This window comes from Sitophilus oryzae, unplaced genomic scaffold, assembly GCF_002938485.1.
Source record: "Sitophilus oryzae breed Bouriz unplaced genomic scaffold, Soryzae_2.0 scaffold_41_pilon_pilon, whole genome shotgun sequence".
NCBI lineage: Eukaryota > Metazoa > Arthropoda > Insecta > Coleoptera > Curculionidae > Sitophilus > Sitophilus oryzae.
Genome location: NW_022146996.1, coordinates 2407765 through 2425578, shown reverse-complemented (window position 1 = coordinate 2425578; position 17814 = coordinate 2407765). Strand labels below are relative to the sequence as shown.

General features: G+C 34.5%; 1 protein-coding gene across 5 annotated transcripts in view; it reads right to left on the bottom strand.

The window, feature by feature from the left end:
- Positions 1 to 5806: 5806 nt before the first annotated feature.
- Positions 5807 to 17814, bottom strand: part of LOC115885728 (arginyl-tRNA--protein transferase 1) — a 31037-nt gene continuing 19029 nt past the window's right edge. For all 5 annotated transcript variants that reach the window (XM_030904718.1, XM_030904721.1, XM_030904722.1 and 2 more), the window contains 2 exons: positions 10590 to 10774; positions 5807 to 6470 (listed from right to left, as the gene is read on the bottom strand). In XM_030904718.1, the coding sequence (XP_030760578.1) occupies positions 6071 to 6470; positions 10590 to 10774 (585 nt within the window). In that variant the 3' untranslated portion in view covers positions 5807 to 6070. The remainder of the gene's footprint in view (positions 6471 to 10589; positions 10775 to 17814) is intronic.

The following is a 17814-nucleotide window of genomic DNA, read 5'->3' as shown; positions in this document are numbered from 1 at the left end:
TACATGATATTTGTAGGAAATTTAAAAATATGTACTTATTTGGTAAGTTATACAGGGTGTCCCAGAAATAAGAGCAAGTATTTTAAGGGGTGGTAGATCTCGATAAAAGAAACATATTTTCTCTTTATCGTTTTTCAAATAAGTCCAAAATAACGGAGTTATTTTACTTTGAAAATTTCCAAAAAAAAATATTTTTTGCTAAAATTTTGAGAACCACTGTCTTTTCTGGATTTTCTTTCTTGTAAATTTAATCTACTACCTATGTTGCCATTATCAAGAAATTATATTTTTGACTAAAAACTAAAAAAAAATCGAAAATTGTTTTCAAAAAATTCCGAATTTTAAAAATGTTTTTTTCGCGAAAAAAACCTCATAGGCGTGTTTCTGGGGTTGAACTATACTACAATTATAATAATTGCACTTATTTCTGGGACACCCTGTATAAAAATGTTTGGTTTGTTACTCATATTTAGATCTATTCATGAAATGTCCAGAACTCATTGGATTAGACTGGACATATAAAATATTTGTACCCTCCAGCATTTGCTATATCCAGATTTTTGCATTATACTGAGATGAAAATTGTATACATTATTTTTTATAAAGAATAGTTCATTTGTTCGTGTTTATAATGCAATAATTTTAATTTATACTTTTATTTTTATATATTTTGTATTTAGCTGCAAGAAGTTACTATACTGATATTGTTAATATGAAAAATATGTTTGCGTTTTGCATTTAAGTACTACTCCTATAAAGCTAGTATATAATAATACATAACACAATTCGTTCACAAACACGAAGACTACAGCTTCATTCGGAAACCTCGCAATTGGTGGGAAAATTAGTGGTTTCAATTAGCGTAGAAGTTTGTTCCTCTAATTTGAATGTAAGCATATAGAACGTTAAAATTAGTGGTAGAAATTTTCAATTAGTGGAAAAAGTTAACAAACCTTTAACTTTTCCACTAATTATGCTTTAAAATTTGCAAGGAATGTCATTTTGGCCTTTGATTATCATATGTCAAGAGAAAAATGTGGTTTGAAATCAAAAGCTTATTGTTTTATAAGCTAAATATTAGGCTTTCTCTATGGATAAAACTGGTTACCGCAAGCTGTTGCTAGGATATTCTATTAATTTTAATTGTGTTTTATAGACATTGTGAATGATCGTAAACTAAAATGTATAAAGTGTAATTGAAACCACTAATTCATCCCACTAATTGCGAGATTCTGAATTAAGCTTTAGAAATAGAAAACCATATTAAAGTGTGAAAGCAAGAGATAACAATGTCAATGTTCAACATTGGTATTTCGAAAACTACAAGAGATACTAATTCGGTTAATTGGGACAAAAGTTGCGTACAGACGTAATGAGACGAGCGCGAGACATCCCAAAATTCCCAGTGTGGACGGGTCTCGCGAGACACCCCATGGGGTTTCTTTGCTATCCGTCCTCTGTCGGTTTTTCGACGGCCGATCAAAGATCGTTCGACTGGGAGATATCGGTGCAGGCTATACATAGCTTGCTTGACTCGTGGCAGGCGTATCTAGAAAAATGGATGGAAGAAATCTCGCGTTGGTCTCTCGCTCGTCCCGCGCGCGTCTCGCTGGGTCTGTACGCACCTTTAGACGCTTGACAAACACATGTGGAGAAGATCCCGTTATCTTGATTAGTTTCAGATTTATGCAAAAAAATGAAAATAATACGTTTATTTTAAGTAACAATACCTTCACACAGAACTACTGTATCCATTGCAACGTAAATGGGTATTTTTATATTTTTGGCATCCGCCAATTAAAGCCGTTTCAGAAATTTTCTACGCCTTCTAGATTTCTCACAACAGTCAAGTTTCATTTTCTTATGGCCGCTCCCAATCTTTGAATTTTTATACTATTAGATAAAAATAATATACATGACCATATCCAATTTTGATCCATTAATATCCCAAAACTCTAGTAATTTAAGCAGAAGCAAAAAGCTTCTAGAAAATAGAAGTGGTTAATTTTTATTTTTCTACCACACAGGGCACCAAATTGTGGTTGCGAGTTATAATTGTATAATTAACACACCCTGTAGAAATCTTATACTTTATATTCATCAGCACTTATGTTCATATTTAAGCCGCTGCACGACGCAGGCACAGGGTTCCTTCAGAATCCATCAACGCGTATTGTACTCCCGCTTGTTTAATAAATGTTTTTAAAAACATCTCCACAAAAACCTCAAAATTAATTTCATATTTAAAGTTATTAAATATCTAGAGTACTGCAATTACATCCATTGTGATTCAATTTAGGATTTTAAAATAAAACAATATTAATTTATAAATAGCAGAAAAAAACATTTAAACAAGGGTAATAATTCACAATTTTTGTAAAATGTTAGAAATATATTTATAATTTGGTAGATTTGCATCCTTATAGATGAAATGGCGTTCGCAGGTTTAGAACCAGGAAATAAACAACCTTTTATTTAAAAAATTGCCGACGTTTCGACGTGTACTTTCGTCTTTAACAAGGTTATTTTTTATACTATAGAAATATACAGGGTGCTACAAATACGAGGTACGAGCATTGGTATCTCGGAAACCGTAAGAGATACGAAGATGGTTAAATTGGGGCAAAGTTGCGCCTTTAGGATGTTCACCAAGATGCCATCAAAAAAGTTTTAAAAATTTCAAGGATTGCTGAGTCTTTTTGGAAAAAACGGATTTTCTTGAAAATCAATTTTATTTTTTCCTGGCGTTACTTTTTAGAAAATCAAAAAACTAATTGCACATTCTCGTGGCTACTTTATTAGAGCTATCTGATACTATTTTTAGATTTTCAAACTACCTGATAGTTTGTGAGATACAGAGGCCAACTTAATTTTTTTAAAAACGGACCGGCATTTTTTATTTGAAGTTTTGAAAGAACTCGATCTCCTGAGTACAATGATATGCCACACTTGATACTTTTTATTTGTTTTAGGTACCGTAACAGTAACAAAACTATTTAATTATTATTTAAAATAATTTCAAGTCCCAGTCTGGTTTTTTAAATTATTTAATCTCATTATATTCATTAATGAATAAATTAAATATTTAAAAAAAAAACAGAGCCGGGCTTTTTTAATTATTAGTTTAATTGTGTTCAAATGTCCGAAACAAAAAAAAATTAAGTGTGGCATATCATTGTACTCAGGAGAGCGAGTTCTTTCAAAATCTGAAATAAAAAATGCAGGTCCGTATTTAAAAAAATTATGTTGCCCTCTGTATCTCACAAATTATCAGCTAATTTGAAAATCTAAAAATACTATCAGATAGCCCTAATAAAGTAGCCATGAGAATGTGCAATTAGTTTTTTGATTTTCTAAAAAGTAACGCCAGGAAAAAATAAAATTGATTTTCAAAAAAATCCATTTTTTCCAAAAAACTCGGCAATCCTTGAAATTTTTAAAACTTTTTTGATGGTATCTTGGTGAACATCCCAAGGAGCAACTTTGCCCCAATTTAACCATCTTCGTATCTCTTACGGTTTCCGAGATACCAATGCTCGTACCTCGAATTTGTAGCACCCTGTATACAAGGTGTTCCTCCATGTAGTAACATGCTAATATTTAAGGGGGTGATTCATGGTCCTATTCTAAGAAAAAAACTTCATATGAATGTATGTCCTAAACATCATAACTTTTCAGATACAGGGTGGTAAAATTTTCTAATTTTTTTCAAAATATTTCTGATTTATAGTTATATTTGATACGTCTGCTTCCATGTATCAAAATGCAAATATTGATAGAAAAAAGAAAATGTTTTATTTCTTAATTTCCTTCCCACCGATGCAGAAACAATTTCCACACAACAGTCACCGCATCAGATTTTTAGCGATTTGACCCTGAAGTAAACTGACTTTAAATTTGTTTAAGTAAAAACTATGCCTCGGGCGAAGAAAATCAAGAGATAAAATTTGTTTTGAAAAAAATGTAATTTTGAAAATAATTTTTATTTTATGAGAGATCAGTGGTGTACCAATTTTTTCTTCAAAAATATTTAATGTAAAACCCGTATGGACGACACTTCATAAAGATATCTGTAATAAAATTAGAGTTATGAAAAAACTTTTTTTAGAAAATTCCACACCTGTAATTTTTAACCAATCAAAACGTGTTTTTTTGATAAATCACCATGGCAACGGATAAATTTTAGTGAAAATTTTTTCCTTGTGGGCACCCAACAGCGAATTATACTGGAAATTTTTTGACGTTTATAATGACAGAATATATTTTTGAGAGTCTGGTTTTTATTTGTTTACATGATAATTTTGATACATTTCAATTACAAAGCTGAGATGAAAGTTTGTAAACTGCTTCCATACGCTTGACTTCGATTTCCTAGTATTCGCGGGTGTCAACTGCTTAATCACCTGGCGAATATTTTCTTTTGCTTTCATGACCGAAGCGAAACATTTTTTTTAAGCCGTGCCGCTTGACAGCTTCAAAACTGAAATAGTTTTTAAGTTTGGGTGTCTCTTAGTTGTCATAGTAACTAAATAATCAATTCGACCAAAAAGCGAAAAACACATTTTAATTATTTGATTTTCAAACACAATTTGGTGTGGAATTTTCTTACCGAATACCACACGAGATCAAATTAAATCCGGACATTTTTTCTCGCTCATGAATATTTTTAGAAAATTATCCCTCGTCTTCGACTCGGGATAATTTTCAAAATATTCATGGGCTCGAAAAAATTTCCGGAAATAATTTGACCTCTAGTGGTATTACTAGTGAAAATTTTACTCTTTACCCTGTATCACAAAAATTAAGACGTTTAGGGCATATATTCACCCCCCCCCCCTTAAATATTATTAGCATATCATTAAGGAACACCCTGTATATATACTTAATTTATTGAGAAAATAGAAAAGTTATTATTTTAGATTTTTCACAAAATAGTATAGTAATTCGCTGAAATTGAGTAATATGGAAATTATTTATTCTATGATCTGTGAGATTAAGGGCTCAAACGCACTAACGACCAGGTTGCAGCGACCAACATTTGATTCAATGTTACTGGGAAACGCAGCTGCGACCAGTAATAACATTGAATCAAATACTGGTCGCTGCGACCTGGTCGTCAGTGCGCTTGAGTCCTAACGTCGATGTCCCAGTACTACAATCACCTCCGAAACAGCGCCATTCGATGCCGCGCCGAACGTGGTTCTGTATTAAAAGCCTCTAAAGTGCAAAGGGTTGTGGCGGTGGGGGTGACCAACCGCTGCGACGAATGGAGATTTCCAAGCCATTGGAAATTTTAGCGATGTTAGATGGTACTTATTATTACGTTATGAAAAAGGCGGAACTAAGTAATGCCTAATTGTAGCCTTTTTTTCACGTCCGGCTAGATGCAAGCATTAATCTAAAATCGTTTTTTTTTTTCGTAAATATCGTAATATTCATATCCTTTGTCTTTTCTTCTTTCAAAAAGGTGAAAACAGGCAACGCTGCAAACAGTGACCATCTGCACTTTTGACGCTTGTGTTCTGTATTGGCTTTATACTTAGACAAGACTTTATTCAAGAAATATACTACGTGACACGAGTATATATTTTTGATTTGGATGCCCTCTACTATCCTTGTTTATAGCATTATGTACGTTATTGCCGTCGCACTCTCTTGGCGTATGCTTAAAGTCTGTACTAGCCTTATAGGAATATTACTTATATAGTGGTATGTTACCTATTTTATTTTTTATGTATAGAGATATTATTTTTATGTATATATATTTTATCATTTGTTGGGAAATATATTTAATATATGCATGGTGTTTTTTTCTCTGGGTTGTTTTATTAAATATATAAAATCATACATTTTTAAAACAACATTAAATATTAGTAGGTATACAATCACACAAAAAATACAAATTAATACAGTCTACACAATGGGCATTAAAACATGTATGTGTAAAATCCTAAAAGCTGCAATAAACAGTAAATTAATTTTTTTTTAAATTATTTCTTAAAAATGCCACATTCAATAAATAAATAGATAAAATTATCACGCTATTTTAAGCTAAAAGAATAGATTAAAATTACGAAATCCAAAAAATTATTTTATATGCAGCCCTTTTCCCTATTAAACTCGCTATAGTTTGAAAAACATCATTGTCGACTTTATAGAGCGTTGTAAAAGTTTGCACATCATATAATTTTAAGTTATACATAACCTTAATTCTTTTAGTATCTTCAGCACTGCACAAGTTACAATCTGGGGCATTTGGGTCTTCAGTAAGCCGTGAATATTTATTGTCATCTAGCTTCGTTAAACATTTTTCAATAGGCTGCCAAATATAAGTTTCTGGGCAAAGTAGAAATGATGGCTTCAATCTTCCTTTGTAACGCATTTTAGGACAGGAGTGAATATAAAATCCCATGTAATAATATTGTAAGTCTGGTACTTTGGAGCACAGATCTTGAACTAACTGCAGTTCTCTGAAATAACGTATAATTCAAGTTAAACACCTAAAAACTACAACATTCAATAAAAAAACTAAGGAAGGGGCCTCATACTAGTTTGATATCCATTTATTAGAGACGGAAGCGAGACGTCATGAAAACATATTCTTTTGTTTATTTTGTTTAACACATTTAAATTGGGTTTGGTGGTTTGTATTGTTATTTGTTAATTTTAATAATTGGTTTTCTGCAAAGTGTATAAATCTGGAAAATCTATATGCCATGACTTGAATTACAGTGAGATTATTAGAATGTAGAATGTAGAATGTTTAGAAGGGGAGTTAATCACCGCGACCTTATAGATCTATTGTGTGTTCCCCTTTCTTGAGTGATAACGAGTTATAACTCATCATACAGTCTCAGGGCTTTAAGAAAAGCCAGTATCTGAGACGGCTCCACAGAGGCCAGCTCTCCATCCTCGACATCAGACGTGCCAAGGTTCATGGCACGAATGGTCGTCGTCTCGGCGCACTCAGGGATAAGGTGTTCTGGTGTTTCCCCATTTTCCCCACAAAATCTGCATTCGCCGTTGTTTCTCAGTTTCAGCCTACTGAGGTGTTCGTTGAGGAGACAGTGTCCTGTTAGAAACCCCGTGACAATCCGAAGATTGTTTTTACTTAAATCAAGGAAAACCTTTGATTTTTCTCGGTCATAAGTTCTAAGGAACTTTTTCGAGTGTCTTAGACCGTTGGAGGACACCCATTCCAAGTTACGGATGGAGTCTTCCAGATTCTTCAGTTCCGCTTTCAGTTGGTTCCCGTTTGGAAAACAGAACGGTTCTGGTCCAGTTAGTGGAGTGTTCGCTCCTTTCCTAGCTAGATCATTTGCTTTTTCATTGCCTTCTATCCCTTGGTGAGCAGGCACCCAGAGTAGGAGGACTTTATTTTCTTTGCCTAATTTGTTGAGCTTCTCTAGGCATTCTTTGACCAACTTCGAATTGATGGTTACTGAGTTGATCGCGTTAAGTGCTGCTTGACTATCTACTATGATAGGATGGCAATTTCCTGTTTTCGATAGTTCCTATCCAAGATAAATTGTACGCATCTTTCGATAGCGCAAATTTCTGCCTGAAGGATACTGGGGTAGGTGCCCATTGGTTCGAAGTATTCAGTTTTCGGCCCAAATACTCCTATCCCTGTCCCTGCTTTGGTTTTGGAAGCATCAGTATACCACGTGATGGTATGGTCTTTTATATGCTGAGTAAGCGTTTCTTTCTTCCAATCCTTTTTATTACTCAAGAGATAAAAAGGATTGGATGAGATTATTGTGAATTTTAGCTATCGTTCCGAGCCAAAAAAAGCACTTAAAAAGTAATGAAACAACTTTTCACTACTAACTAATTATACCGATTGGTCATCGGTACAATAACTAATTGGTCATCGTCTGAATTTTAACGTATGAGACAGTGATGTAGACAGCTTAATGGAAAATCAAATGTATTAAAAAGAGATAAAAATTGGGTCGAGACATTTCTTCTATGCGGTATTGCCGGATTTTGCATCAAAATTTCAAACCGCAAAAGTAGGCGTTTACGAAAAATATTGCATCTAGGGTTGGAACTTTATTTTTCACTATACTCATTTTACTACAGCTGTAATAGATTATATTTAGTTTAGATATATTATCATTTCAGTAGTATTCACGAAAGTTTTTAAAATAGCTTATATTTTTCTACACACATTTTCCTACAAACGTAAAAAACCGGCAACACTGTATGCCGCTTTGGATTTTGTCTTTCTGTCAGTCAACCGGTCACTTATATTATTCTCTGCCACACGCATTAAAATCCAGACCGCATAAAAGATAATTTTTTTTAAAAGCCTGTCTCCATTTGATACCTACAATTTTATATATGTAAGAAGGCTTCTTTTGCGTAGCTATATATTCTGTGGTGTTACTAACAAAATTAGGGTTTGATTAATTTTGATACGTTGTAGACAAAAGTTTCTGAATTGACTGTTTTACAGTAATTTTCATTTATTTAAAAATTAGTTGGGGATAAATACTGCAAAGTAGCAGTTTGAACACCCTGTATATGACATCCTGATAATTATTCTTCCTAAAATACGAATTCATTTATGAAATCCACACGCCAAATGCCAACTCTTTAGAAAGAACCATTTAAGAACGATGTCGATAATATTGAGATTTTGGAGGACACAGACAATAGATCAAGCAAATAACTTTATAGGGAAACGGCAAATCGAAAAAATTCTATGACAACATTCATTTATTTACACTCTGTATAAACTAAATTAAAAATTGAAAAATATGGGAGAAAAGGGAGAAGAAATACTAACAAAGATTTGGACTTTAGCGTGGAACGAAGGAAAAATCCCAAATGATTGGAAAGTAGGGATCATGGTACCAATTTTCAAAAAGGGTAATAAAAGGGATTGTAAAACTATCGAGGAATCACACTTCTTAGCATTGCCTCTAAAGTTTATGAGCGAATACTGGAAGCACAACTCGTAAATCAAATTGACAATCAGCAAAGTGGATTTAGGAAGGGCCGTAGTATACACGATCATATATTTACAATTAAACATTTAACAGAAAAACATTAGAAAACAAATGTCCAGGTTTACCAAAAGATCTGAAGTTCAGAAAACCCTAATAAATAAAAACATTGGCGGATTGGAAAAATTCTACGGATGATAACAGACGCACCATGAGTCTCCAATCACACTATACATGAAGATTTAAAAATTCCGTACGTCAAAGAAGTCATCCAAACTCGGAGTAAAAAACATTTCATTAGACTACACGATCACACCAATACCTTAGTTCAGCCTCTACTTGAACCAGTACCTACAAGAAGACTTAAAAGACAATGGCCATCTGATATGAAAGAATATTAAGGAGGATTTTTCACTGGAGAAGACCTCATCACGTTAAATGGAGCGTCATTGCTCTCAAGTCATTAAATTAGCCCATAGAATTTCCTTGCAAATATTCTGATTGCTAATAAATCATAATAAAAAAAAAATTTTGTTATGGATGATGTAAGGAAAGAAACCAGACGAGAGACATCTAAACTTCTTGTAGGGTACCAAAATATGCAACTTGTGTGGATCAATGAATGCGCTTTCGCTGACGGCATTGTTATGAAGGAACGAAACAGAACTTAAAAGGAATCTCAATACATGGAACAACAAATTATCTACCAAAAACCTTAAATTAAATGAGAACAAAACAAAAATAATGATTAACGGAAAGAGTGAAGCAATAGTCAACATAAAAATAAATGATCAAATGATAGAGCAGGTAAATTCTTTCAAATATTTGGGACTCCAAATAGAAAGTCAGGGATACCAAAACCAAGAGATAACTGCAAGAGTTCAAAGCGCTACAAATTTATACCATAGAATAAAGAACACCTTTCTAAGTAAAAAAGAGGTATCACTGAAGACCAAAATCAGCGTGTTTAATTCAATAGAGAACAACGGCATACGGTCGAGTCGGCCTAAAAACACGTAAACGTTTACGTACGCATGCGCATTTCTGATATTTCTTATTTTTTATACACGTAAAAGATTCTTTACGTCTACGTATACGTGTCAGCAGCGGCCGACTCGACCGTATGCCGTTGTTCTCTAGTATTGGTACTAATATTAATATTCGGTAGTGAGAGTTGGATTCTCACCAAGAGACAATAAAGCTTAATACAAGCAGTAGAAATGAAATACAAACGAAAAGTGCTAGGGGTTACGAAGATGAATAAACTATGCAATTCCGATATTAGAGAGCAGCTGAAAGTCCAACCTGTACTAACAACTATCGAAAACTGCTAGTTGACCAGTAAGAAGAGTATGGGAGGCAAAAAGGCAGGAAAAGAGGAAAAAGGGTAGACTTGCAACTACTCGGGATCAAAATGTTGCAAAATTAATTAAAACTAGACGGATTGGCTGCGCCGAAGGAGCAAGCACGGCACTGGACAAGAAGAAATGGCAAAATTTTGTTTATGGAAAGTAGCTACTAGAAGCCTACATCTTTGGGGAGAAGGCCTTCGATTATATGTAAGCTAAATTAAAACAACAGTGAGTTAGATTGCTCTAAATAATAATATAATATTGTTATTTAACAAAAACGTACCTCAGAGATCCGTATGTGCCTAGAGTCAGGCTTCGATAATCTGGATCATAAAAAAAGTACACAGAGCTCACAGCTCCAGGTAGAATATCAATAACTCCAACTGCTATTAACTTGTCATCTATCCAATACTGTTGATGAAATGAACCATATCCAGGACCTTCCACACCTTCCGGAAAAGGTTTTGGCTATAAATGAAAACAATTATTGATATTTAAATTAACCTTACAAATTTCAAGGATAAAAATATATATTTTTTTAAATTTCGCAATTTTTTAAATTTGAAATGGAAATCTTGCGTTCTATAGCCCCCATACCGTTTATTTTACACAGTAGGACAGTTAAAAACGTGAGTGTATGTAGGTGTTCCGTCCAGTTTTGCCCGTTCGTTCAATATCTGCCTTTTTCAGATAATTTAACTGTACGGTACGACCCGTTCGTTCCCACCCGATAGTGTATGGACATAAACCTCGTAGTTTTAATCAAGCCAGTGGATAGGCGTGGTGCATTGAAATGAACTTGACATTGAAATGAACTTGAACTGAAGTTGACTTCAACAAATTCCGACCGCAGCGCTTCAACGGCCGAAACCAGAAATTATCATTATGTACGCCGCCGTCGCGGCGTCATGTTGATCGCGTTAAAATAATATTGAAATCGTTTGTCATAATATTTAAGTATTTTAGTTTTTTGCTAGTGCAGTTATTGAGACTATAAAACACTCAGGTACGAGGTTTGTGTGATGTAACGCTGTTTCGGGTAGTAAAAAATAAGTGAAAAATAATTCGAACTAGGCGTCGTGTTGTGACAATTTCAAATGTTAATAAAATTGCCGAAAAAATGCTAACCCGTAAAGGAGAGCGTAATTAGGGCGTTGTTGGGTGCAACAACATTCAATATCTCAACTTTCCCGGATATTCAACTCTTCCGAAACAACATTTTATAGGTTCATCGTTTCTTACACCGATTTGATCAAAAGCAAAAATAAATTCAAGATTCAAGCAGTTCAACGAAACAAGTGAGTAAACAAAGTGCTCGTTACATAATCAAAAAATTAAATAGACATATACTATGAGAGAATAAAATATAATTTGGCATTATTAATGGTATACTTTTTTTAATCAACTAGATTAAATGCTTTATGAACATCTTCTAAAATTATAAGTATGTGCCTAAAATTTCGTTATAGCCAAAATAGCCCCAATTATGCTCCACTAGCAAAACCGGTGATTAATACTATGCTCGCTACCGTAATTGAACTCATCTAAAAAACGTTTTTAACTGGAATAATAAATTATAATACAAGTTAGACCTTCTGCAGATATCAAAACATTTACTTTTTTTAATAATAATAATAATAGCTCCCGTATATAGCGTTTAACGCCTTGGGAGTAGCAAGGTACAGTTTGCCATGCTAGAGCCGTTCGGTATACAAAGAAGGTAATGTGGCTAGCACTACGCTTCAACCGCCTATTATTACCTCACATTTACTTTTTTATTTTTAAAATTTTCATAAATTTTACTTGGGTACCTTAAGTCATATTCTTATTCCGTCGGTGCTGCCACCATCGGAGAATATCGTAAACAACCGGCATATACGACAATACACGGATTTAAAGGAATCGTTAGCCATCGTCGAAGCTAAATTGAGGGATGAACGTTTTCCGAAAGGACTTCGCTGCCTCTTAGAGGAGTGAAGGAGCTCTTGAGATGTTGTCTGCATAATTCTTATTTTCAAGTTAAAGAAAAGTTTTATGCTCAAAATGATGGTTTACTTATGGGCTCCTCCCTCTCCAGTGATAGCGAATATATACACATCGGGACAGGTCAACTCTGTGTATAGGATTTTAACGTGTAAGACAGTGATGTCGGCAGCTTAATGGCAAATCAAATGTATTAAAAAGAGAAAAAAGTTGGGTGGGTATGGGTGGGCACATTTCTTCTGAGCGGTATTGCCAGATTTTGCATCAAAATTTCAAACCGCATAAGTAGACGTTTCAAAAAAATGTGGCTAGGGTTGGATCTGGATTTTCGACAATTAGTTACTCATTTTACTACAACTGTAATAGATTACATTTAGCTTAGATATATTATCTTCATTTCAGTAGTATACATGAACATTTTTAACATGTTTATTTTATTCTAATTTCTTTAAGACTACGATAATATACTGGTCGGCAAGAGAAAATCTTGGGTCGTTTATTTTAGTCATCATTTACCTACATGTCTAGAAGTGAATCGCTATGGCAATCTTGTAAGTCGGGGAGAGAAAATTATTACCTATCCACTTAATCCGGAGCTCAACTTCATACGCTTGGGAAAATTCTTGCTCTTTTCTCTTTGTTCATTTATACAATCACAGAGTCTATAGACTCTGTGCACAACAATCGGCACCCAAAGCCGTGTGTACATTATCGGTTATATCATTAAATAAACTAACCAAAAAATATGTTGTATTACGTAGTAAATAGTGCAAATTCTATTGTCGACCATTCTAATCAGTATTAAATAATAATGGAGTGAGCCAGTGTGAAGTGAGACATTAAATGATTGATCTTTTTGTTAAATTACGTGGTATAACTTAACACAATGATGAATCGTTTAATGTTTCATATGCACCTCCATAGTTATTTAATCTGTAATCATACTGATTACATTGTTCGACAACAGAATTTGCGCTTTTAGTACGTTTTGGAATTAATAGATTATCTGTCTTATTATGCAACTAGGGATGTACGTGTCTACGTAATAGAGCATCAGCATCTCTCTCAATATATCGTATTGTACTGAACACGTTGACACGAGAATCAGCAACCAAAGCCGTGTGTACGCTTCATTAAATAAACTAACCAAAAAATATGCTCTATTACGTAGTTGCGTACATCCTCAGTTACATAATAGGACCGATAATCAATTAATTACATAATGTTGTAAATATCACAAATTCTATTGTCGACCGATCCGGATTAAGTGGATAGGTAATAAACTTCTCATTTTTCTCCCGTGTTTTATAGTCTTTTCTCTTTCAGTATATCGTATTGTACTGAACAAACGTTGACTTTATTCTTCATACACACGACAATCGGCATACAAAGCCGTACGTTGTACGTTTTATTAAATAAATTAACCTTTTGTTTATTTATTGGTTCGTTTATGCTTTATTTAATGATTGATATTATTTTGTTATGTTATACCACCAAGTGCTATAAACTAGTACAAAATTAAAAAAGTTAATTTTAAGTAAAGTTCTTTGAAATATATCTATATTACTATTATGAATGAGAACTCTTATCGATTTTTAATTTGGAATTATATTAATTGCCATGTGTAATATTTTTATTATTATTGTCAATTTTCTGCGGATAGCTGATAAATTAATCTATTGTCAATTCAATATGATTATAATATGATGTTCAAATACCATTTTGTTATTCATAAAAACGGCCTTTTTATTACTTCTCTGTCATACTGATCCATCAATAAATATTTCTTACGTGTTGCAGCAGACGAGCAAAATTTATTAATTTTAGGGTCCTTTATATTTACTCATCCCTGATTCCATCAATTATGGCCGCTGATGAAGCGGGAGGTAGACGTTCGCTTTCGGTCATAGGCGTACTGAAAACTAAAATTTCTTATCCTCGTATTCAGAATTATAAATAGCAATAAAAAGGATAAAGATAAGTAAAACTTTATACTGATAAGTTTGCTGTACCAATATTAAAAAAATTGGTAGTAGGAAATATTATTTCATAATATTATGACATGATAATGTTATAATGTAATACTAGAAAGTAAAGTAAAAGATTTGAAGTTAACGCAAGAAGTTAAGAGCAAGTGTCTAAATCGACTCTTACTCACGAGATATCCGATCTCATCCGGCCTCGAACCGGCGTGAATGAGCAGTGTGTGTCAATATATTTTACACTTTTGCCTTTATTGGACAACAGCACGATACAGAGTTTCGAACTGGTCACCCGTCTATCCACTAGTATCGCCTTACGTTGCTTAACTTCGGTGTTCTAATGGGAACCGGTGTTTCGACGTAGCTGGACCCGTTGCTGGACGACGTAGCTGGACCCGTTGCTGGACGTAGCTGGACCCGTAGCGTTGCCCGTAATACTATAGCTACAACACTAGTTATACCACCCCGCATAAATTCAGTATTATTATAAATAAGTAATTTATTTCACAGTGTAGCACAATTAGAATCATAAATACGATGCCACTTAACAGTTATATAATGTTAATTTTAAAGGTCGTTTTACATAAAAATTGTTTATCTGTTTTTATTTATGATACAAAACCCGCTTGATCATAAAACTTTTTGATCATGTCGATGAGTTTTTTTTATATTGAGTATGTGTGGGGCTTAAGAAGCAGCGTGGTGAAGGCGTTGTTCCACTGTTCGCATCTTAAACATTGTCAGCTGTCATAAAAAGATTATTATTAAAATTCTAATAAATTAAATTTTACAGAATTCATAAGCAAAACTTTTAAACTAAAATTGGCTGTAATACTAAATCTAAATGGAAATAAAATATTAGTACGCCTATGACTCAAGAGTTTGGTTTAGTTTGGGGGCGACACGTGCGAAGAGATATGCATGGCTTCCACATTTCGAGAGGCGGGGTGAGACCAATCAGCTAAGACAAATCAAGTGGTGGGAAAGAATATGGCCGTAGATGCCAGGCCTAGGAAATATTCCCTAACATTAAGGTTTCTATCCAGGAAATACATTTTTAGAAAGCATATTTTTGGACACAATTTAGTGTGTGTATTTAATTTGTTTTCTCAAACTTGGCATTTCTAAAAGTATCATTAGATAAATATTTTAAAAGAATATTTTTTGTTGGTAGATTGACCGTGCCAACCAGGCTTCAGGAAATTTTCAAAACTTCATCTGGCAACACTGACAGTATCGAAGTCCTAGAACGGTAGACATACTTTGACACATTTATCAAATCAGTCGGATTTGAAAGGGGTTGGGTGTACATCATTCTACAATATATTTACGATTTTGAAGGTTATCCATACATCTCGAGACGTTTAATCTTTTAACAATAAAAATAATTAAACGTCCGGTTGTATCTATACTGCTCATGTTTTTGTTGCTGTTTCAGCATAAGTTAAAACAAGCATTAAAAAAATGACTAAAAATCAACTTTAAAAAAGGACAATTAGCAAAATAATTATAAAAAATTAAATCAAAGGTTCAAAAATACCTCCCTGTTGTGCTTCGCAATAGCCAAGACGGTTATAAAACTCTGACCTAACTTTAGCTAACATAACAGCGGGGATATTTTCTAACGACTGAACGATTTTTAATCGCAGCTCGTCAATATTCATGGGTCGTTCATGGTTATGGCCATAAATGGAGTTTTTTACATATCCCCACAGAAAGAAGTCATTGGGCGACAAATCAGGAGAACGTGGTGGCCAATTAATTGTGCCTTGTGTGGAAATTAGCCGATTGGGAAATGTGGTTTGAAGGAACAGATTTACGTTCCGCGCGTTATGCGCAGGACAGCCATCCTGCTGAAACCACACTTCCTCAAAATTGATTGGCAAATTTCGAACTGCTGGTACAATTTGGTTTTGTAGCATATCCAAATATTTGGCAGCTGTTAACATACCATCAATAAAAAAAGGCCCAATGATATGATTTTGCAGCATGCCAGCCCAAACATTAGTTTTTGTGGATATTGTGTCCGCAGTGCCATACTAAGGTGCTTATTTTCTCGAGACCAATAACGTACTATCGAAGGATTGTGGTAGCCATGTAAGGGAAACGAGCTTTCATCTGAGAATAATATATTTTCCAAAAGTAAATTATTCCGATCGGCTCTTTCTCTTACAGCCTCGCAAAACTCCAGACGTCTGTTATAATCTGCGGGAAAAATTTCTTGCCTGGTACTGATTTTGTAGGACTTATATCCATGCTTTTTTAAAACCCTGCGCACCGTTCGAGCATTGCAACCAACTTGTTCGGCTATATTTCGGCTTGAACAAGGTTCGCTTGTTTCGACCGCGGCACAAATATTAATTTCCTTGTCGTGAATCACCTTCTCTGCGCCTTCCTTATTGTCACAATTTCTGCACGCCGCAATGCAGCCTGTTTGCTCAAATTTATGGACAATGTTTCGTACAGTTGTGGCACAAGGCACAGGGCGATCTTGAAAGGTGAACACAAAACGCCCAATGACCTCTTCCACACTTGACGAAATGTAAAACCAGTTAACGATATGCACCTTCTCTTCGGTCGTATAAATAGCCATTTTTGAAACACTTAACGTACATACCGAAACAGCTAGGCGAAAAGAATGATGCAAAAATAGTTTGGATCTCAGGTGATCTATTTCCTTTCCCCACCCTTTCATCTACATAAAGGTGCGTATTCACTATCCGAACGAACAAATGCTACTATCCAACGAGCGAACGTCCAGTCTTGTTCGCGCGGTTCTATAATTTTCATTCGTTTGCGAACGTCTCTGATATACCGACTGGAAACGGATGATGGAGCGAACCGAATGGCGAACCGCCGCATGCATTCGGTTTGCTGTCCAAATATACCGAATTTCATTCCTTTGTTCTTTCGGATAGTGAATACGAACCTTAACATAAAGCACCGCCCCTCTCAATGCGTTCTCCCACCATGCTTATGCTTTACCTTGCCCACACCCGTAAAAACCGGCAACACTATCGGTCGCACCGGCTCCTCGCCGGCCCCTTTTGATGCTGTCTCTCTGTCTGTCAACCGGTCATTTATATTATTCTCTGTCTTACACGTTAAAATCCTATACACAGTAATCAAATGACCAGGTCGGTATATATATGGAATGGTTCAAGACCAATGCCATTAGTACCGCGGTCGTCAAACCCAAAATCTGGCTTCGATATGTTGATGATACCTTTATAATCTGCAACGGAAGCGATAGACAGTTGAGTTCCTTTCTTAATCATCTTAATTCGCGATATTGAGTTATTACTCAATCAAATTCACGATTGAGAAAGAGAAAAACTTCTGTCTGCCGTTTCTGGATGTTCTTGTCAGTAGAAGCGATGGATCCATTAGCACTTCTGTATATAGAAAACCAATAACACACAGGACAATATTTAAATTCTCAGTCGAACCATTCTGAAGCTACCAAAAGAAGTATAATTAAAACACTATGTAGTACTACTAGTACACTACTATTGTACTATTGTAGTACACTAGTATTGTACT